The sequence below is a fragment of the Elephas maximus genome, chromosome 6 (genome assembly GCF_024166365.1).
Source record: "Elephas maximus indicus isolate mEleMax1 chromosome 6, mEleMax1 primary haplotype, whole genome shotgun sequence".
Lineage (NCBI taxonomy): Eukaryota > Metazoa > Chordata > Mammalia > Proboscidea > Elephantidae > Elephas > Elephas maximus.
This window is the reverse complement of record NC_064824.1, coordinates 105,430,256-105,454,270: the sequence shown is the minus strand read 5'-3', so window position 1 is coordinate 105,454,270 and position 24,015 is coordinate 105,430,256. Positions and strand designations below refer to the sequence as shown.

The following is a 24,015-nucleotide window of genomic DNA, read 5'->3' as shown; positions in this document are numbered from 1 at the left end:
CCACAGAGTTTCCGAGGAGCGCCTGGCAGATTCAAACTGCCGACCGTTTGGTTAGCAACTGTAGCACTTAACCACTACGCCACCAGGCTTTCCACTGATGATCAAGTTCCATCAAATTCGCCTTTCACAGAATATGTAGCAAATATGCCCAAATCGCTGTTGTTAGGTATCTTTCTTGTTTTGCCCCTTCCCCAGTATCACAAATCAAACAAAAATGCCTAAAGAATACAACTGCATTAGAATTCTTCAGTCCGACTAACACATAAGGACATGGAAAGAAGGAAAAGCATTCTACTCAAGTGCTCTTTCAAGCAGCACATAAAGCTGCCTGAATACTAACTTTTCTATCCCCCTCTTGCAGTCAGATAAAATTTAGAAGTCAGAAAGAGGTTATCAATAAAGATCTGACCCTGAAGCCACGTCCTTCATTTCTCTCTCAGGCATATTTCTTCATGGTCCTTACAGAGGAAAACAACAAAATAGGCTACCAAAGGCAAGATACAGAAGAAGCATAAACTTCATTTGGGTAATTTTGGGGAAATGGATCATAGGCTCCTTAGGTTCAGTTGAGAATGTTGTTCAAGTTGCCATTTATTACTGAGATTTGAGGCTTAGAAATATAAAAAAATGAAGGGAGCAGAAACAGCAAGAAAGAAAATACAAAAATACGAGGTGGAGTTTCTATCAGTTGTTTGAATGAGCCTGATGTGTATGACAGTAGCTCCTCTCCTCTCATATGGGAAACACCGTAGCTCAGCACTTTTTAAATCTAAGCAAAGTTAGACTTAATACACAAATTCTTTTAAATATCACATCCCTCAGGATACCAGTATGCAGACTCAGTGCTCCCTAACAGCAAAAAAACTTTCAGCCCAAACTATATATTCCTGCTCCAGTAGTCACAAGGCCAATTTTGCTAGTTCCTCTAAAATCCTCTTAAGTTTGTGTATACATTCATTTCTATGTAGAAAATTCTCTTTTCTGCTCACATCAGTGCCCTCAACTGTGTACATAAATGGATGCCACTTCTGGTAGCACTAAAAGTGTGTGCATAACGTACTTTTACACAAAGTGACCACCCAGTGCTTGTGGGCATGAGTGGACAGGTGGAGAACACTACAGTGGGAGTTTTGGGTGGATGCTGGTCTCTTTGGGCTCCTTGGCTTGTGACATGCTATTAAGACAAACCACTGAGGTTCTATAGAACACAAATATCAGTGGCCTTCAGAGATACATCAATAATAATAAAGGAGAATGAGAGCAGTAAAAGCAGTTTGTTTTTGTTGGGTGCTGTCAAGCTGGTTCTGACTCATGGAGACCCCATGTGACAGAGAACTGCCCCATAGAGTTTCCTTGGCTGTAATCCTTATGGAAGCAGACTGCCAGGTCTTTGTGCCATGGAGCCACTGGGTGGATTTGAACCACCAACCTTTTGGTTAAAACCAAAAACCAAACCTGTTGCCATCAAGTCAATTCTGATCCATAGTGACCCTACAGGACAGAGTAGAACTACCCCATACGGTTTCCAGGGAGTGCCTGGTGAATTCGAACTGCCAACCTTTTGATTAGCAGCCATAGCTCTTAACCACTATGCCACCAGGGTTTCCATTGTTCCACCAGAGCTCCTTAAAAGCAGTTTAACTGCTATATATTGAGCATTTGCTGTGTGTCAGGTATGGTTCTAAGCAGTCGGCATATATTATCTCATTTGGTCCTCACAAGATACATAAGATGTAGGAACTATTGCTGTTTAAGAGATGAGAAAACAGAGGCTTCTAGAAGTTAGTAAGTGATGGAGGCAAGATTTGAACATAGATTTGTCTGACTCTAAAACTTACGCTCTAAATTTATAGCCCATGGGCCAAATCTGGCCTGTCATCTGTTTTTGCAAATAAAGTTTATTGGAACACAGCCCTTATTCGTTTGTGTATTGTTTACGGCTCCTTTCATGCTACGACACTGTTGAGAGGCTGTGATAGAGACCATGTGGCCTGCAAAGTCAAGAATATTTATTATTTGACTTTTAAAGAAAAAGTTTGCTAACCCCTGCTCAAACGAAAAGTTATTCCGTTTACATGTATTTCCTCCACATATTTTAACAGGAAATCAAACTGTAAGAGAAACATTTAAAAATAACTTTTTTTTTTTTTTAACCACGTATGTATTCTATGCTTTAGACATGATTTATACTATACTGTACTGGCTCAAAAAGCATGAGTGGAGATTAGAATAAATACCTAACTCATCAGAGAGAATTCCTGATTGATGGAAATTCTAAACTAATAGAACAAAAACCAAAACAAAAAAACCTCTGCTCATGTAATCCGTATTACCTAAATGAATATCGCACTGCGAGTTAAACTAGAAAGTTGGAAAACAATCTATATTTTACTATGTTAATTTTATTTTTAAAAACTACATTTACTTTTTCAGCAATTACGGCAAAATTTAGAATCTGAAGAAATAAGAGACACAGTGCATAAGCCAAAAATAACAAATAACATCTGTTTTTAGAAAAAATATAGATACACTTGCACGGACTTACCTGTCGCAACCAGAAATAGCCACAAAAACCAACAACACTGGAAAGGATGGATGAAAACAAATGCTGGTAACAAGGACTATATTTTACAATGAAGGCCTTTGTGGTTTTTCCTATCTCTAAGGATGAAGTGAGGATTATTAAAATTCATCCCTTCAATTAGTACATGTCAGGACACCATAACTGTGATCCATGAAGTATGTAAGAAATTGATTTGGGATGGCTGTTAGAAAACTACTTCTCTTCAGGGAGGAACTGTGCATACATGCACACAGAACTTCCCCTGGAAAAGGGATGTTATTCCTGCATGTAATCCAGTCAACAGGTCCAAGGTGAAAATTTACAGGGCAAAGTTCTTATTTTCTTTAAATATTTACCTGTTACCAAACCAAAACCAAACCCAGTGCCGTCGAGTCGATTCCAACTCATAGCAATCCTACAGGACAGAGTAGAACTGCCCCATAGAGTTTCCAAGGAGCGCCTGGTGGATTCGAACTGCCAACCCTTTGGTTAGCAGCTGTAGCACTTAACCCCTATGCCACCAAGGTTTCCATTTACCTGTTACATATTCTATATCCTAACAAATAAAGAGAAAAAAAATATCTTTTCCAGTATTCTAACTTCCACTGGGCTAACTAGCTTCATAGTTCATACCAATGGCTTGTGAGTTAGAAGATCCAAGTCTGGTTAAAGTCCTTCAATCCAGGGGAGAGAAGGTTCATGTAATTCGCAACACAACGTGCAATCTTCAGATCGGCTCACCTCTTATTGCTATTTCGGGCTTAGTTCTCCCAATCCCACTGTGTAAGAAAGGGATCTGTGTATGCCAACTGATGTGGCTAAGAAGGAATGTGTCTGAAACTATCAACATGCCCATGATTTGGCCTGCTTGAATAGAGGACATGTGGTGATTCCTTAAGATGCCATTAATTTATTCCTGAACCACTGTGAGGTGTTGCCACCATCACAGTGAACAGAAATGACGGTACATAAAGGGGTATTTTGTCATTTGTGAATGCTCTTTCTGTAATTAGAAAAAAGTCACGGTGATCTTTTAGTCTATGAATTAGCAATATCATGAAAGCAGTATTCCACAGAGAACTGACAACTACTCTGAGGATGTGGACTAAGTACAGAGCAACCTAAATAAAGGCACCAGGAGAGCTGGACCTCTGTGACACTGTAATGGGAAAGTGGCATAAAATATTAATACCCTGGCTATTTTTAAGACAAACCCCACAGATAACTTCCAATGATTCACTTAAGGCTGTGTAGGCTTTCCGTTTTTAATTGTGCTAGCTCCCAAATATTTATGCAAACTTCAAACTTAAATTATGAATCTGTTTTATATGAAAAAATGAAGGCAGTATCCTAAACACCTCCCCCCCAATTAGCTTATAGCCTCCTATATGACTTTAAAAAACTGAGACAATATTCGTGGCTGCCATTTAGATTATCTTGGAAAGACATTTCAGCTGTTTATAATTTCTGCTTGCATATGTGGACCTAACTGACTGCATGAAGATTAAACTCATTATAAGCATCCTAATAAAATGCTCATGATATTTTTGCTAGTTAGTAAAAATAATCTGTATCTCCTCACTTACCAATTATCTTGTTATCTAACATTTCATATTTATGACAATAGTAAAAAACCTACTATCTATTTCTGTGGATTAACGACATATGTCTGGCAGTAACAAATGCCAAGGCATGAGGTGAGAGTAATGCTGCCTGTGATGACTCAGGTTATGTGTCAACTTGGCTGGGCCATGATTCTCAGTGGTTTGGCAGTTACGTGATGATGTAATTTGGCAGTTATATAATGATGTAGTCATCCTCCATTTTGTGATCTGATGTGGTCATCCTCTGTTTTCGTATAATGCTGACTTCACATTATGACCTAGTCTTTGGACTCTAACCATGTCAATAAGTGAGGAGATGGTGTACATTTTAAAATTACTTTTGTGGAGGAACAATGGAAACTTTTAGACTGTTGCCTCAATTGTGAAGATATAGTAAGAACCCCCAACATTATTTTATGCCCCATATTGTTCCAGACAGGAGAAGGTTCTACACTGCACAAGAAAACCACAGGACACAAATACATACAAATCACACCAGAAGTTGCACCACCACAGGGAACACAGTCAATGAGACAATACATAAAGGAGTCAGATACCAAGGGTCACCTCACACACCAGACACCAAACAGAAACACTCTGAAACTCATAAAGATGCTTACTCTATTCCCCACCCTGTGCCTCCAAAAATCACCCCCAGGGCCAGAATCGTGCCTGCCACAGCACCTATTAGCCTGCTTGTGGCCATGTTCACTGTGTGGAGGGAAAATGAAGATTTTTTTTTTTTAACACAGGAATTACACACTGATTTCACTAACATATAAAATATTCTATTCAGGAAATTCTCCGAAAGTCAGTTAAATATTGAAACCTTTGCTTTAAGACTTGAAATTAAGATCTATATACACATTGAATATATTTGAGGATAATTTTGAATTTACCTTCAAACTCCACAAATCCTACTTAAAAACAAAATATTTTATGAATACTTGTAAACACACAAATAAACGAATCTCAATTATAGTTTCTGCAAAGTGTGATGTAAAATAAAAATGTAATTTAAATTGCATAGGAGAAAATCTCTATTTTAATTACAAAAGGAATAAACCATTGGTATGAAAAAAATTTTTTTAATACTTTTTATAAAATTCTCAAAAAGTAAAATATGCAGAAGAAGCTAGGTCTTTTTAAAATTTTGAGCATATAATTAACAGTTGTGTGAAAATCCTTACATATTTAAAACACAATATTTTTAAAATTAAATATATTTCTACCTGCAATGTTACTGAAAAGTGTATTTCAAATAACTCTGCAGTGTCTGGATTTCTGTCATAGTATTTGGACATTTTTGGTTTGTTTACACTCTGTTGTATAAGATATGCACAGAGAGGGTTAAGGTCTCTGGGAAACTATTACTTATTTCACACCACCAAGTAGTAGATTTCTATTGAGTGGAGACACCTGGATCCCTGCACATCACCGATCCTACTACGGCTTCTGAATGCTGAAAAATCTGCCTTGTATAAGTAGGGACCCCCAAGGTTTTCTTGCATAGACAAAATGAGGTTCAGTGTTGAAGGAGGAAGCCAGATTATTCAGGGGTGCGTGTACTTGTGTGTGTGCGTGTATGCATGTGCACACAGTGGGATTTTAACTCACATTTCTATGCAAAGCCAAGTATTGGCTTCAAATTACTTTACCAAAGAAAACAGAGATTAGCTTCAACAAGGCTGCACTTCACACAGATTGTGTGCTATGGGACATAGTAAAACAAAACAAAGAACCACGACACCAAGTTACAATTTTTTAAGGGTTAATATTGGCTTCGCTGATCTTTTAAGCCAAATATTCTCCCAAAGGAAAAGAGAGAACCTAGGATCTATAACCCTGTCGAGCAACTGTACAATTCATTTTATCACAGGGTAATATGAGTGACAAATTCTAATTTTATCATTAACTAAGCACAACCTGAGTTGTTCTTTAAAAAAAAAAAAAGATCGAGACACAACAGAAAACAGAGAAAGTCTACTGAGAGCATTGAGAAGAAAAAGAAGACCACAACGTAAGGCGGTGGTAATGTTTTCCAAATATGACAACACATTGTAATTCAAAAGAACCCAAACTTAACCTCATATTTTTAAACTGCGAGGAAAACACTAGAATGGAAAGATATTTCAAATATATAAAGTCTCATTTTTTTAAGACCTTAGAAAATTGTTGTTTTCTGAATACTAAATTAATTAGGACACGTAACTTTCCAACTAAGTTCTAGACGTTGGGTCTCAGGGTCAAAATACATGAGAATTTTATCATCCCTACAGTTTTTATATAAATCATGTATGCTAAATTCTAGGAAAAAAAGAGCCCCCACACTAAAATGTGATACTAAATAAATATTTGTAGATTTTTTAAAAAGTTATACCTATATAAAAGATGCAGAAAAATAACAATTTGAAAAGGCTTTTTATCTGCCATGGGTGTAACTTCTTGCTGCAGAAACAGGAGAATTAGGCAGCTAAAAGGGGTGGGAGAGAAGGAGGGAGACCAAGAAGGGGAGAGAATACTTTAGAAAAGCTATTTTCCCACTTTCTTTTATCCTGCTTTGGTGTTAAGAGTATTTATCAGTGAAGAATTTGGAGATAATTACTCTTGCTTAATGGAGATTTGAGTTTTGGAAACTCAACCAGAGGAATAAGACACTTCTGCAGGTGATTCAAATATTTATTCAAGATAAACAGATATAGTCTGTAATCTCCATTAATCTGTAATCTTAATTGAGTTTTGGAAACTCAACCAGAGGAATAAGACACTTCTGCAGGTGATTCAAATATTTATTCAAGATAAACAGATATAGTCTGTAATCTCCATTAATCTGTAATCTTAATTGAGTTTTGGAAACTCAACCAGAGGAATAAGACACTTCTGCAGGTGATTCAAATATTTATTCAAGATAAACAGATATAGTCTGTAATCTCCATTAAGCAAGAGTAATTATCTCCAAATTCTTCACTGATAAATACTCTTAACACCAAAGCAGGATGAAAGAAAGTGGGAAAATAGCTTTTCTAAAGTATTCTCTCCCCTTCTTGGTCTCCCTCCTTCTCTCCCACCCCTTTTAGCTCTAGTGTACTGAAAACATATGTAAAAATCCATTTGCTTCTTTGTCAGTATACTTAACATTATCTCTTTCAGTAGGTAGTGACTCAACCTGTTTTCAAACTGACCTGGATTGAGTGGCTCATAGGCGGGTAGATTTTTACAGGGGATACATTTGAAAACTGAGGTCTCAGCTGCTCTTCACGGCACAAAGAATTTATCGTCTCCTTGGAGGAAAAAAAAAATAGCCTTGGGCCTTTGGGGAGCCTGTGATCTGGTTTTACTTCTATACTAATTTATTTATGATGTGACTATATTCATTTGTTTACTCATTTATTCATTCATCTGCTGAATGTTTTTTTTGTTGTTGTTCGAGGAACTGTGCTGGGCCAAAAAAAAAAAACTGAAGCCAGTGCCGCTGAGTTGATTCCGACTCATACCGACCCTATAGGACAGAGTAGAACTGCCCCATAGAGTTTCCAAGGAGCACCTGGCAGATTCGAACTACCGACCCTTTGGTTAGCAGCCGTAGCACTTAACCACTATGCCACCAGGGTTTCCCTATACTGGGCACGCATGATACATACCTTCAAGAGATGGAACTCTGAGAGTTTCTAACTGATAACTGATAACCCACCCAGAACACATACCTTATATTAGAAACTTAACTTCGCTCCTTTTTGACACATTTACCTTTCATTATAACTTGTTTGCAGAAACCATTTATTACCTAGAGCGATGTTTTCATTTTTGTTTCTGTTGTTTGCTGGTTTACTATTATTAGTCTTGGTCCTTGCTGTCTAGTTCATACATGCTAAAAGGTAGAATTTTTTTATGTCATTATGAAACAAACTATAACTTTTCTCCTTAAAATTTTCTATTTTATAGGTAGAATTCTTCCGTGGACAAGCCATGCTTTAGATGTTTTAAAAGTGTCCTTTTGAAACTGAGTAATTTTTTTTTTTTCTTTTAGGGCGCTTCTGAAACAAGACGGTGAGTTATTTTGGTGAATTTTTTCATTCATGTGATTCCAATGAGCCAAAGGGTCTAGAATCATGCATCCCATAAGACTTCAAAAGCAGGAGGTATCAAAGCCACTTTTTGTACCCTCTGGACTAAAGTTCTTTCTGTGAGGCTTTATTATTTAGCTAAAAATCAAAATTAGAAATAAATACTAAATACATTCTTTATAGCTCAGAATGTAATATTGGTATGACAAACATATTTCTCTAGCCTAATATGCCAGACATACAACCAGATTTCCTTTCTCTTTTCCATCAAATAAAGGAAATTTTAAAGCTGACTTTTTAATACATTGGGACAAATGTCTAAAAGGATGCAAATATTCATATAGAATATTAGTTTATGCTGTCAATGAAAAGATCATGGTGTTTTTCTAAACTCAAACAAAATAAACTCAGTTACTGAAAAGTTTTAATACCTGTTAAATCCTCAAGTTATCAACGAGACCACTATTTATAAGTAGCTAGGTGACAGGTAATTACAGATGAGCATAGTCACACATCGTAACACTGCACAGCTAATCATCCGAACTACGAATCAAGAATTTCTCACTCACAAAGAATGCTACCAAAGGATATGTGCAAAAGGTAAATTTAACACCAAAAGGCTTAAAAAGGATTGGTGTCAAACCCTAATATTATAACACTTTCATTGATAAGGAATGGATCAGCTAATAAGTTTAGTCCTCAGTTTATTTATTTATTTATTGCATTTTCCACTTTTTACTGTGCTTTAAGAACTAGCAGAATAACTGAACCTCGGGTTTAAATGAGGCAGTGTGGAATAACAGAGAAAACACTGGGCTCAAGGTCAGGTAGTCTGTGTTTGATTCTTCACTGGCCACTACCTACCTATTAACCATGGTAATTCACTTAGATTTCTCATTTGTAAAATGATGGGTCTATCTCTAATCCGATGGCTATGGTTATGATGAAATGGACCAAAGCTTCCTGGGAGTAATGTCTTTCTGCCCACACATTATCACTGAAAACCAGGGCTTTGAATCTGTTTGGTCCAGTTCACACCCCTGCTGAGAATTTGCTTTTCTAACAAAATACCAGGCGCTGCTGGTTAGGAAGTAGGGACCACTTCTGAGAACCACTGGTACAGCAGCAGTACTCAAAATTTATTATACATAAGAATTACCCAGAGATTAGACTAAATCAGACTCTGTAGTTTAACAAGATCCCCAGAATTGATCAGATCCCTGATTAGTATTGATTAGCGTTGGCTGGTACCTTATTATATATGCAAATTCTCAGCAAGGGTTCAAACCAGAATAAGCCAGTTCAAAGCAATACTGAAAACATTTGATATGTTACACTTTCTTCTCTTCGCTCTTACAAAGACGATGCAAACCATCAAATGAGAAAAGTCCTATTGTATTCCATTAGAGGTACCATGCAACCATGTGTATAAAAAAAAACCAAACCCAGTGCCGTCGAGTCGATTCCGACTCATAACGACCCTATAGGACAGAGTAGAACTGCCCCATAGAGTTTCCAAGGAGCGCCAGGAATATTCGACCTGCGGACCCTTTGGTTAGCAGCCGTAGCACTTAACCACTACACCACCAGGGTTTCCAACCATGTCTGCAGACTGACAAAAAATAAGAGTCCTTGACATGAGTCTCCGTACAGTATGTAGACAATTAAACACAATTAAAATATCTACTTTTGTAGAGCAAACCAAAATAATTCATTTCAGTGAGTTCCGTAGAAACAAGTTGGGAGAAGAGGGAACAGAAGAGCTTTTGTATGTGAAATAAAATGAATGAAGTCATATGTAATAGAAAATCTTTTTTAAAAAAAATCCTTACGCGCATAGTTTGTGCTATGAGATCCGATTTCTTGTCTTTCAATGATTTTGGTTTCAGAAGCTGGAGTGAATGCTCTAGCGTGCTTTAAACTGAGCGTGCACAGTGGATAGCTTCAGCAAGAGCAGAAGGATTTCCACAGCAATAGTTTTTGGCTACCTGTTTTCAGTCCTACCGAGACAGACAAGCTGAATTTCTTATTGTCCCAGGAACTCATGGTTAAAATGAAGGAAACACCCCAAAGACGTTGGTTCATTTCTGATATTCTTAAATCAATTGATGTGTTGTTGTTGTTGTTGTTAGGTGCTGTCGAGTTGGTTCTGACTCATAGGGGCCCTATGCACAACAGAAGGAAACACTGCCCGGTCCTGCACCATCCTCACAATCGTTGCTATGCTTGAGCTCATTGTTGCAGCCACTGTCTCAATCCACCTTGTTGAGGGTCTTCCTCTTTTCCGCTGACCCTGTACTCTGCCAAGCATAATGTCCCTCTCCAGGGACCGATCCCTCCTGATAACAAGTCCAAAGTATGTAAGATGCAGTCTCACCATCCTTGCTTCTAAGGAGCATTCTGGTTGTACTTCTTCCAAGACAGATTTGTTTGTTCTTTTGGCAGTCCATGGTATATTCAATATTCTTCGCCAACACCACAATTCAAAGGCGTCAATTCTTCTTCGGTCTTCCTTACTCATTGTCCAGGTTTCACATGCATATGATGTGATTGAAAATACCATGGCTTGGGTCAGGCGCACCTTAGTCTTCAAGGTGACACCTTTGCTCTTCGACACTTTGAAGAGGCCCGTTGCAGCAGATTTACCCAATGCAATGCATCTTTGGATTTCTTTACTGCTGCTTCCATGGCTGTTGATTGTGGATCCAAGTAAAATGAAATCCTTGATAACTTCAATCTTTTCTCTGTTTATCGTGATGTTGCTCATTGGTCCAGTTGTGAGGATTTTTGTTTTCTTTATGTTGAGGTGCAATCCATACTGAAGCCTGTCTTTGATCTTCATTAGTAAGTGCTTCAAGTCCTCTTCACTTTCAGCAAGCAGGGTTGTGTCTTCTGCATAACGCAGGTTGTTAATGAGACTTCCTTCAATCCTGAGGACCTGTTCTTCTTCATGTAGTCCAGCTTCTCAGATTATTTGCTCGGCATACAGATTAAATAGGTATGGTGAAAGAATATGACCCTGACACACACCCTTCTTGACTTTAAACCAATTAGTATCCCCTTGTTCTGTTCGAACAACTGCCTCTTGATCTATGTAAAGGTTCCTCATGAGCACAATTAAGTAAGTGTTCTGGAATTCCCATTCTTTGCAATGTTATCCATAATTTGTTATGATCCACAGTCGAATGCCTTTGCATAGTCAATAAAACACAGGTAAACATCCTTCTGGATCCATCTGACATCAGCAGTGATATCCCTGGTTACACATCCTCTTCTGAAACCGGCCTGAATTCCTGTCGATACACTGCTGCAGCTGTTTTTGAATGATCTTCAGCAAAATTTTGCTTGCATGTGATATTAATGATATTGTTCTATAATTTCCACATTCAGTTGGATCACCCTTCTTGGGAGTAGGCATAAATATGGATCTCTTCCAGTCAGTTGGCCAGGAAGCTGTCTTCCATATTTCTTGGCACAGATGAGTGAGCACCTCCAGCGCTGTATCTGTTTGTTGAAACATCTCAATTGATATCCAATCAATTCCTGGAGGCTTGTTTTTCGCCAATGCCTTCAGAGCAGCTTGGATTTCTTCCTTCAGTACCATCGGTTCCTGATCATATGCCACCTCTTGAAATGGTTGAATATTGATCTACTAATTCTTTTTGGTATAATGACTCTGTGTATTCCTTCCATCTTCTTTTGATGCTTCCTGCGTCGTTTAATATTTTCCCCATAGAATCCTTCGCGATTGCAACTCGAGGACTGAATTTTTTCTTCAGGTCTTTCAGCTTGAGAAATGCCGAGTGTGTTCTTCCCTTTTGGTTTTTCATCTCCAGCTCTTTGCAAATGTCATTAGAATACTTTGTCTTCTTGAACCGCCCTTTGAAATCTTCTGTTCAGTTCTTTTACTTCATCAATTCTTCCTTTTGCTTTAGCTGCTTGGCCCTCAAGAGCAAGTTTCAGAGTTTCCTATGACATCCATCTGGGTCTTTCTTTTCTGTCTTTTCAATGACCTCTTGCTTTCTTCATGGATGATGTCCTTGGTCATTCCACAATTCGTCTGGTCTTTGGTCACTAGTGTTCAATGTGTCAAAACTAGTCTTCAGATGGTCTCTAAATTCAGGTGGGATATACTCAAGGTCATATTTTGGCTCTCGTGGACTTGCTCTGATTTTCTTCAGTTTCAGCTTGAACTTGCATATGAGCAATTGATGGTCTGTTCCACAGTCGGCCCCTGGCCTGGTTCTGACTGATGTTATTGAGCTTTTCCATCATCTCTTTCATAGTCAGTTTGATTTCTGTGTGTTCCATCTGGTGAGGTCCATGTGTATAAAAAAAAAAATAGTCACCATTTATGTTGGTGAAAGAAGGTATTTGCAATGAAGAAGTCGTTGGTCTTGCAAAATTCTATCATTCAATCTCCGGCATTGTTTCTATCACCAAGGCCATATTTTCCAACTACTGATCCTTTTCTTTGTTTCCAACTTTCACATTCCAATCGCCAGTAATTATCAATGCATCTTGATTACAGGTTTGATCAATTTCAGACTGTAGCAGCTGATAAAAATCTTCCATTTCTTCATCTTTGGCCCTAGTGGTTGGTGCATAAATTTGAATAATAGTTGTGTTAACTGGTCTTCCTTGTAGGCGTATGGATATTATCCTATCACTGACAGCGTAGTACTTCAGGACAGATCTTGAAACATTCTTTTTGATGATGAATGCAACACCATTCCTCTTCAAGTTGCCATTCCCAGCATAGTAGAGTATTTGATTGTTTCATTCAAAACGGCCAATATCAGTCCATTTCAGCTCACTAATGCCTAGGATATCGATGTTTACACTTTCCATTTCATTTTTGATGATTTCCAATTTTCCTAGATTCATACTTCATACATTCCAGGTTCTGATTATTAATGGATGTTTGCAGCTGTTTCTTCTCATTTTGAGTCATGCCACACCAGCAAATGAAGGTCCCGAAAGCTTTACTCCATCCACGTGATTAAGGTCGACTCTACTTTGAGGAGGCAGCTCTTCCGCAGTCATCTTTTGAGTGCCTTCCAACCTGGGGGGCTCATCTTAAAGGACAGGGTAGAACTGCCCCACAGAGTTTCCACGGGGTACTTGGTGGATTCGAACTGCCAAGCTTTTTGTTAGCAGCTGTAGCTCTTAACCACTATGCCACCCGGTTTCAGCCATTACAGATAGAGCTATTATTTACTTGTATTAAAATTATTTCACTTTCCTGGAAATCTAATAATTTACATTTATAACTGATCCACATTTACATTAATCAATGGATTATTTTTAATCAAGCTTATTAAAAATTCACCAGGATTTTAATAATTGTAGAAATAATGGGTATCTTTAATGGGTTAATGGGTATCCTTAATGTTTTCATTAAGAATTAAAAAAGAAAACAAGCAACAAGAAAATATGACATTAAGGGTAATTTTACTTTCTTTTTAATTTTTCAGTATTTTCAATTTTTCTACAATAAACATGTTACTTGAATGATCACAAAATTTACTTTTAAAAAGCTACTGTATAAAAGAACTACATTTTATGGGAACAAAACAAAACAAAGGGCAGTTGTGAGCACCCTCTTCTCTAGACTGTAGCTTTGGCTTTGTGCCTCCAAACAAGTTTTCTAGGGATGGGTAGGTGAAGGAATAGAAAATAGAACCATGCAATTAATAATTTCCCAACCCATCCAAAGAAACAGACAGAGCCTAGGCAAATGTAGCTCTGTTCATCTGTCCAGGCATCTCTGTATCATTATGTCTCCAACATCTCTTGAAGAAACAGCATCTCACAGACTTGCTAAGATTTGCTAAGGAGAGAAAGTATGGAAAGAGTGAACCTCTGTTTCTCTTGTCATAGTCTAAATCTTCTCTAAATCTACCTTCCAAAGGTGGATGTAAGAATTTTGTGTTCTAAAGTAACAAATGACTAAATGTAGAAAAGGAATTATATTCCTTTTAGAAATAGAAGGAGAACAGAAATAGACCGTCAGGGTGTGATTTTGACTCTTAAGAGAACTTTGGTATCACGGGCATATTAAGCAAATTCATGAAGTGTGTTTTATCACACCCCCTAGTACTGAGCAATTCACACGGATCAGGCTAAATCTCTTCAGGGATTGAGAACTATAGTGCTTTATTGGCTTTTGGAGTCCTGTTTTCCCATATGGCCTAATCTGAAGTTCAGAGAGTTTAAATGAACTTCCATCTAAAACTAAGCAGATCAAAATGATACCATTTCTGTATGTACTTTTCTACCTGTAGAAAAAAAAGTATGGCAGTTATTTACAAGACAAAAACAGTAAAACAAAACCCTGATATACAGTGTTATTAGGGTACACCATTAATTCTAGTAATTTGCTGGCTTAATCACTAAATTAGGTTTCTAGGGAACAAGGCAGTAGGTGCAGTACTAGGCTTATTGCAACTAAGGGCTTCTCTAGATCTTTAGGATCAAGAGTCATACAGAGGGAGGGTGGATAGGGAAAATGATGAGAAAATAATTACCATACTCATGATGACATGATATAATGGAAGAGAGCATGGCCCTGAGACCAGGCACTTGAGTCCTAGTCCAAACTCTGTCTCGTATTAGCTGGATAACTATAGCATATCACCTGACCTCGACCAACTGACCTGTTGCTGTTGAGTCGATTCCGACTCACAGAGACCCTGTAGGACAGAGTAGAACTGCCCCATACAGTTTCCAAAGAGCAGCTGGTGGATTCAAACTGCCGACCTTTTGGTTAGCAGCTGTAGCACTTAACCACTGTACCACCAGGGTTTCCCACCTGACCTCAGGGCCTGGGATTTCTCATCTGCAAAATGAGAGGATGGTTCCAGATAGCCTCTGAAGATCCTTCTAATTCTAAAACTCTAAGTTCTCTCTTCTTAATGGCTGATTAAACAAAGGTCCACATCTTTCATGTTTTCTTTGAAGAATTAAGCTTTTGTGAAGAATTCCAACTTCTCTCTCCTAATAAAGACAGTGTTTAAAGACAGCATGGAAGGCTACAACTTCCTTCTGCAGAGACTCAAGTACTGGGGGATAGCCAGAGCCTCATGTCAGTAAAAATATTTTATCTATAAGAAAACTGGCATAAAAATAGCTTAGACAAACTATAAAAAAATTAACATTTGTGAGCATGGAAAAATAATGAGGTTTAAAAGAGAGAAAGGATGCTGGAAGGAAAGAAATCAGTATACTTTTTTCTTCTCAGTACTACAGTAAGGAAAGGCAATTAAAACGCTTTTTTTTTTTTTCCGTATGACATTCACAGAATCCTCATTCTGCAGTAACATGAATTATACATTATAATGACAAAAAGAGATATTTTTATGTGTCTCCTTTCAAGTCTACTAAGTTGTTATACTGGTGCCATTGAAAGCGTGCCAATAAATTCAGTATGCAGCAGAACTGAAACCAAAAATCACACAAACCCTTGGGTCCTTCGTCCTTGGGCGGGTGAAGGTTCCTCACTGGATCCCGGATACTGCAGTCTGTTCCTGCCCAGGTAAAATCACAGATGCAGGTGGCTTCATTACTACACACCTGTTAAGAAGGAAGAATGGAGTTGGGGCATTTTCATTGTGCTTTGGAGAATAGTGCTTGAAAATGTAAAAGGGACATCAGGGGCAGAAAGGAAGCTTTAAAAGCTTTTTGAAAATTTTAAAAATGTTTCCTATGGTTTTGAGCACTAGAAAAAGGGAAAGCATGTATAGATCAAATTGTCAAATGGTTTTTTTTAGTTAATTACAGGGGGAAAAAAGACTAAAAGGAAGAGAATTTGAAATTACATTTTAATTACTAATACTATTTAAGTATACAAGTGTGTCTGACAAATTTTTTTTTGAGGTAGTTTTCTACATCCATACGTCTTGCTGTTGAGTTTATTTTGACTCATAGTGACCCTACAGAACAGAGTAGAACTGCCCCACAGTGTGTCCAAGGCTGTAAATCTTTTTTTTAAATTTTTATTGTGTTTTAAGTGAAAGTTTACAAATCAAGTCAGTCTCTCAAACAAAAATTTATATACACCTTGCTATACACTCCTAATTGCTCTCCCCCTAATAAGATAGCCTGCTCCTTCCCTCCACTCTCTCTTTTTGTGTCCATTCAGCCAGCTTCTGACCCCCTCTGCCCTCTCACCTCCTCTCCAGATAGAAGATGCCAACATAGTCTCAGGTGTCTACTTGATCCAAGAAGCTCATTCTTCACCAGCATCTTTTTCTATCCCATTGTCCAGTACAATCCCTGTCTGAAGAGTTGGCTTTGGGAATAGTTCCTGTCTTGGGCTAACAGAAGGTCTGGGGGCCATGACCAAAGGGGTCCTTCTAGTCTCAGTTAGACCATTAAGTCTGGTCTTTTTACGAGAATTTGGGGTCTGCACCCTGCTGTTCTTCTGCTCCCTCAGGGTTCTCTGTTGCATTCCCTGTCAGGGTAGTCATCAGTTGTAGCCGGGTACCATCTAGCTCTTCTGGTCCCAGTCTAATGTAGTCTCTGGTTTATGTGGCCCTTTCTGTCTCTTGGGCTCATAATTACCTTGTGTCCTTGGTGTTCTTCATTCTCCTTTGGTCCAGGTGGGTTGAGACCCATTGATGCATCTTAGATGGCTCCTTGCTAGCGTTTAAGACCTCAGACGCTACTCTTCAAACTGGGACTCAGAATGTTTTTTTAATAGATTTTATTATGCCAATTGACTCAGATGTTCCCTGAAACGATGGTCCCCAAACTCCCGCTCCTGCTACGCTGGGCTTCGAAGCATTCAGTTTATTCCAGAAACTTCTTTGCTTTTGGTTTAGTCCAATTGTGCTGATCTCGCCTGTACTGTGTTGTCTTTCCCTTCACCTAAAGTAGTTCTTACCTACTATCTAATTAGTGAATACCCCTTTCCCTCCCTCCCTCCCTGCTCTCATAATCATCAAAGAATATTTTCTTCTCTGTTTAAACTATTTCTCCAGCTCTTGTAATAGTGATCTTATACAATATTTGTCCTTTTGCAACTGACTAATTTCACTCAGCATAATGCCTTCCAGATTCCTCCATGTTATGAAATGTTTCATAGATTCATCAATGTTCTTTATCGATGCGTAGTATTCCACTGTGTGAATATACCATAATTTATTTATCCATTCATCTACTGATGGGCACCTTGGTTGCTTCCATCTTTTTGCTATTGTAAACACTGCTGCAATGAACATGGGTGTGCATGTATCTGTTTGTGTAAGGCTGTAAATCTTTACAGGAGCAAACTGCCTGCCACCTCTTTCTCCCGAAGAGCAGCTAATGGGTCTTTAATCACCAACCTTTCAGTCAGCAGCCATTTTCTTTAAAAATATATGTTAATAGATACTGGGCTCAATAGGCACTGCCAGAGATTGAAAGGCCAGGAGGCATCAATCACCAATGCACTGCATTATCTCAACATATCCAACACCAAACTCATTGCTTTCCTTGCCAAGTGTCTGTTCCTGGTATCACTCTTCTCTCTGTCAGCCAGACGGAAGATCCTGGCATGATCTCAGTCTCCTCTGGGGACCAAGCAGCATACTAGAATGGACTTATAATGTAGATGAAATAAATAACCATCTGCAAAACTTGAGACAGTGGTGTTTAAACCTTTATCTCTCTCTGAAATACATTCAAAGACAGATGATTAAAGATGATAAATTCAAATTTAAGCTGATTGGCATAAGAAGCTTTTTAATCTGAAATGTTATAATACCAAGATTATGATCAGCAAGACTGAATTTGACTTTTTTTTTAAAAAAAGGTGGGAAAGATTAAGTGGGGAAGAATAAGAGTCTTTTCATGTATTAAATTATAGGGTCACTATGAGTCGGAATTGACTCAACAGTCACAGGTTTGTGGGTTTTGTTTGTTTGTTTGTTTGTTTTGTTTAGAGCAATAATTAAAATAACTTAAAGGTCGTCCTAGGTATTTTATTTTAACTTAACAAGTTTTAAGCAAGTGCCAGACACATATGCTAAGTGCTTTCCATGTGGTTGCTGTCCTTAGGTGCTGTGGAGTTGGCTCCAACTCATAGGGACCTTATGCAGAACAGAACAAAAGGTTACCCAGCCCTGCACCATCCTCATAGTAGCAGGTATGTTTGAGCTCACTGTTACAGCCATTGTGTCAATCCATTCACTGATGGTCTTCCTCTTTTCCTCTGTCTCTCTAATCCTTACACCAGCACCCTAATGGCTAACAGAGGTTAGGTGACTCGCCCAAAGTCACTAGGATAGCAAGCAGTTGAGCCAGGATTCAAACTCAGGATGTGGTTTAGCTCCAAAACCCATGCTATACGTAATCACTAGGCTGTACTGCCTCCCCTGTAAGCTTACGATTCAACTAAACTCAAAATTCCAGTTAGTCATGTATAAGCTTCTTAGGCCCTTTCCCACCTTATTTTACTCTATATTATGTGCCATTTCTTGGATTGTCTTAACCTTCATTCCAGATATTCCTTTTTATATTATTCCTCTCCATTTCTTCACATCTCTTTTTCCCATTTCTGAAGTCTTTATAAAGTTTTAGATACTTTCCTTTTGCTGAGTCTAATTTAAATAATTGTTAAATTTTGTCTTTCTGGTTTATTAAGCTTAGGTATATCAGTAAGTCCATCTTGTCTAAAAAATATGTTCAGAAATTAAAGATATATTCAGGTATAACTATGGAGGCTGATGCTGGTCCGAGCATAATTGTACAACTTTAAACACGAACTACATCAGCAATCAAACCTCTATTTTAGTGTGATCTTGTGCTCAATATGCATGGTTCACCTCTCAATGGTGAACTTATTGAGAGGACTTAAAAGTTACTTTGAATGTCACTGGTATCACTGAACTGTACATGCAAAAAATGTTGAACTGGCATATGTGATATATATATTTACAACAATAAAAAATGATTTAAAAAGTTACATTGAATGGTACAAAGTAGTCACATGGAGTCTACAGTTTATTTAGGAACCATATCAATTTTCATTCAACTTCTTAGATGCCACGTAATGTCTAGAGAATCTAATGAATTAGCCAGTGATAAAAAGAAACAACAAAAATAAAACCATATCAACACATACGGCTGTTATCCTTAATGGATAGGAGTGCAAAGGGATAGTCATAGTCGCTACACAGATATTGGCAGCAGCCACAGAATGAGGAAAGCCAAACCAAAGCTCTAACCACCATGAACTTTCAAGATGGCAGACAATGAAGGATGGAGTTGGAACACTGGCACCTACTTACCCCATGGCCTGAGCAGACTTTGCCCTTGGAATCGAGAGGGCAGCTACTCATATTTAAGGCCTGAATCTGTAGGCACTTCCGATCTAAACACATCATAGATGGGCCACATGGCGTTCCATCTTCTACATAGCCCACGTCTGTATCATCATCTAAAACCACATGAGCACCACTAAAAGGAGAAAAATATTCATACAACCATTAGAACCACACTTAGAAATATAAAGTGAAAATGAATGAGGCTTGCTACCTATTTAAAGTAACAGGAAACAGAACAGGTTATCAGGGGCTATGAGTTTCTCCCAGCATTCCCCCGCTCTTCTCCTTTTCTCTCTTTCCCACCTGGCTGGATAAAAAAGCACGATAAAAGAAACTAACTGCCTTTCATTATTATCATCACATTGCATGTCAGCAGAGAAAAAATGTCATGTGCACAAAACGAATTCCAAATTTTTACTTGTTTTCAAGACCAAGACTGAAGGGAGAAGTATTTGTATAAGAACAAAAGAAGCAAAACTTATCATGAGCTCTCTAAGGCTTTTGGATGTGGCATGGGTACAAATAGAAGACATTGAGCAAAAACAACAAATACAAATATTTTGAAAATCATTTCTTTTATTTCTGGGAATTTGATTATTCATAATTGAAAAAATAAAAGGATCAGTTCTTCACTGGTTCTTCTAAAATTTCGAAGTTAGGGAAAACTTGAATTTGAATGATAATCAATGACTAACTATTAATACAGTGTCTTGTTGCACACTTCACAAATACACTACTTCAGAATAGAACAATATTATTTAATAGGGCTGTTGGAGCCCTGGTGGCACAGTGGTTAAGCATTTGGCTGCTAACCAATAGGCTGGCAGTTCAAACCCACCTGCCACTCCTTGGGAGAAAGATGTGGCAGCCTGCTTCCGTAAAGATTGTAGCCTTGGAAACCCTAAGGGACATTCTACTCTGTCCTAAAGGGTGGCTATGAGTCAGAATCGACTGGATGGCAATGGGTTTTGGGTTGCATCTAAATTCATGCTAAAACTTACACGTTCAAAGGAAGCTTATGTGCCACAAAGTAACTAGCTTTGAAGGCTACAAATTTATCCCAGGAAGGATCATGCTGTCTAAGATCCTATTGGAATCACCTTCAGAGCCACTTGAAAGACAGAAAGTCAACAATCATTTGATCAAGACAGCATTACTCAATTTAGTCACCCAATCATTTTACTAAATTTGGTTAAAAATTATTTTGACTGAGTAGAAGAATATAAGATTCCAGAACATAAAGTTTTATATGATTTTACATCTTATAAAATAAAGGTTTGGTACTCTGGAGATGTCAAAAATAACAGGTGCAGATGCTAATGGCAATTCTGTAGGAGGAAACTCAAAAGTGTTCTGGGCAATAATAGTACCATTTGAATGAGAACACAACATCTTATGACTACCTTGAAGGGAACAATGCTTAGTTTTAATATGACTCCCTAGCTTATGACCCTTGTACTTGCTGACAAGTGGGTATCAAATGTTTGCCTAATATAAATGACAAATAAATATTTTCCATACGTGACTGGGTATTTATTAAGCCATCTTCTACACCAGACATTTGCTATATAAAGTATAGGTTAACCTCTCTTTTTGCCATAAAAATGTAAAACATACACAGTGTCTAAACAGTGATATATTCCAACGCTCAAGACTTTAATCATTGGTCAAAATGGATACTATATTTCTACTTTTAAGATTAAGGATGACAAAAAAAGTCCCACTATTAATAAGTAGTACAATTGTTAAGCAAAATTTTTATAATTTCAAAATCAATATACACCTTGTTTTTTAAATGACTCTCAACATGAAAGATGGATAATAAAATGTAATTTTCCTCTTGTGAGAACTAAAAAGAACCTCCTTTGATTTTTCCGAATTTGTAATCCTCATGGTGCATCTTGTTTTCCAACATTTAATATATTACCTGCAGTCAATCACCCGGCCTTGGTGGTAGAAGGAAGTTGGAATGATCTCACCCTGAAGTTGACCAATACGTGGAGCTCGAGTAAGATTGGTACAGAGTAAAAATCCACAGAACACATCACTGAACATGTTAAAAAAGAAAAGAAAAAATACAGGGGAATCAAGCTCAGAAATTCAAAACTATTCCATCCACATATATTTAAATCTCAAAAATATTCTTTCCTTCTCAACAAAAACATTTGTTGAAGATACTATTGACTATGACCCTCCCTCCTTCCTTGCTAAGAGAATCACAGTTTTGTTTGGGACAGGAAAATGCCTGGCCCTGAAAGATGAATCATGAATGGTGTCTAACCCTTTCAAGACCCAATTATTTTCTCCTATGAATTTTTTGTTGATTCCATATATTTTCACTAACGAAGCGATGCTGATTAAAGGACTAATCCAGAATTTTTGTTATGAGTTACGGATTTTGATACCCACTATTGGGGATCACAGCTGTTCCAGTGGACCGATGATGTAAATCCCACCAATATGAGTCAATGATAATTTTTTATTTTATTTTATTTCTTGAAAATTTGCAAAACATGAGGTAAAACATGAAGCCACCTGGCAATGACTGCACATACATTTTATTCTAGTCTCCTTCTTCTTAGCCTTTTCAGAAACTTTCCCAAAATATGGTATAATGCATTCTTCCTTACTGCAAAAGCTGTATCTACAGCCCAAATAAATAAAGCTGGGGGATTTTTTTCATCTCAGAAAAATTATCACTACAATGCATTCTTCATTACTGCAAAAGCAGTACTTAGAGGCAAAATAAATAAAATCAAAGGAATTTGAATCTCAGGAAAATTACCACTACTATGTATTCTTCATTATAACAAAAGCAGTGCTAACAGCTAAGAAGCAGAAACAGCTGCCCTGGAATACTGCAGAACTTGCTCACAGTGCTGCATTCCACCTGCTACATGTAGATGCAATGATTGGGCCCTAAGATTGAATGCAGGGTAAGAATAACTTACAGGAGTTCCAATGCATTATTCCTTATTGGAAAGACATTATTTACCGTTCAGAAGCTAGAAAAGAAGGGAGCCAGTAACAGCTGGAAACAATGAATGGTGTAAAGGGGAAAATAGCCACCGTGACTGAATGAGAACTGGCAAGAGCTTATTCTCACAGTAAGTACTTTCTTATGAGAACACAGCAACTGGGAAACATAGTGAAGAGGCTTATCTCACAGAAATATTTGCAAACCTGTCAAAAGTTCAGAAAATTCCACACATCTGGGAGGCATTGCCTAAGACAATGCTCAGTTCATACAAAAATGAGGCTCCCACTCAGGATTTTTGAGTTTCATATATTTCAAAAGGCTCCCACCTTGTGGCTAAATATATTAATATCAGGCTACCCCCTTCCCATAGAACTCCAGAGGCATAAAAAGTAGGTGGGATATGGATGTCCCACAGATCTTAAAATGGCCATAAGTTTGTCTAAGCTGTGCCCACTTTCCTGGCCATCTTCCTCCCCATATCCGTGGAGCTAGATGTCGCCACAGTGACCAAATTCTGGCAGTGGCAAGAGAGATAAAACTAGCTAGGGAGTTGCTGGGGAGAATTTTGCTTTCTGGCTGAAGGCTTGTTGCTCCTACCCTCGCTTCCTGCTTTAGAACGCAGAGCTTTGTACCCACTTTGCAGTCATGAGTTCACAAGCATAAGGGAAAAAAACTCAAAGCAAAAGGGTTGAAAGGCCCTGAGTGCTTGGCAACATCATGAAATGACTCACCCAACTTGAAGGTACCTACCTCCAGCCTATTAAGAAGACAATGAACTTCTAATAAATGGGCAAAGAAATGAACGAGTACATCCCAGGAAAGGAAATCCATGCCCAATAAATATGTGGAAATATATTAAACCTTATTGGTAATAAGGGAAATGCAAGTTAAAACCACATTAATACAGCAGCTCACACCCACGTTACTGGATAAAATTTAAAAGTCTGACAATACCAAGTGTTGGTGAGAATCTGGTATGACACCATTTTCATTCACATATTACTGATACATATACCAATACATTCCTTTTGGAAGAGAGTTTGATATCATCTGGTAACCCTAAAAAGATACATACCCTTTGACCTAGCAATTTTTCTTTTAGGTACAGGTCCTACAGAAACTTGCATAAATGTTCCCAACATTTGCAAAGAATATTCACAGCAACATGGCTTGTAATAGCCAAAACATGAAAACAAACATAAACATAACATAAAATGGAGAAATAAATTATGACATATTCATAGGAATATGAATGAAAATGAGCAAAAGACAGTTACACATACCATAAAACTCTTAAAAATACTGAATTTAAGTAGCAAATCCAAAATAATGCATGCAGTATGACTCCTTTTATATAGTTATAAAACCTTTAGGCAAAATACATTGTTTGGGGATGAAAACTTAGGCAGTAAAACTCTAAAGAAAAGCAAGTAAGCAATTGCCAAAAAAAGTCAGGATGATGGTATCTCAGGGCGGGGTAGGTGGGGGTGAGATG

General features: G+C 37.8%; 1 protein-coding gene across 1 annotated transcript in view; it reads right to left on the bottom strand.

Annotated features, from left to right (window-relative positions):
• The window catches only part of ADAM23 (ADAM metallopeptidase domain 23), a 167,995-nt gene that overhangs the window by 8,279 nt on the left and 135,701 nt on the right, over nucleotides 1–24,015 (bottom strand). The window contains exons 22-24 of the mRNA XM_049887978.1: nucleotides 21,468–21,587; nucleotides 19,505–19,673; nucleotides 15,695–15,806 (exon numbers count right to left, since the gene is read on the bottom strand). Coding sequence (XP_049743935.1) covers nucleotides 15,695–15,806; nucleotides 19,505–19,673; nucleotides 21,468–21,587 — 401 coding nt within the window. The remainder of the gene's footprint in view (nucleotides 1–15,694; nucleotides 15,807–19,504; nucleotides 19,674–21,467; nucleotides 21,588–24,015) is intronic.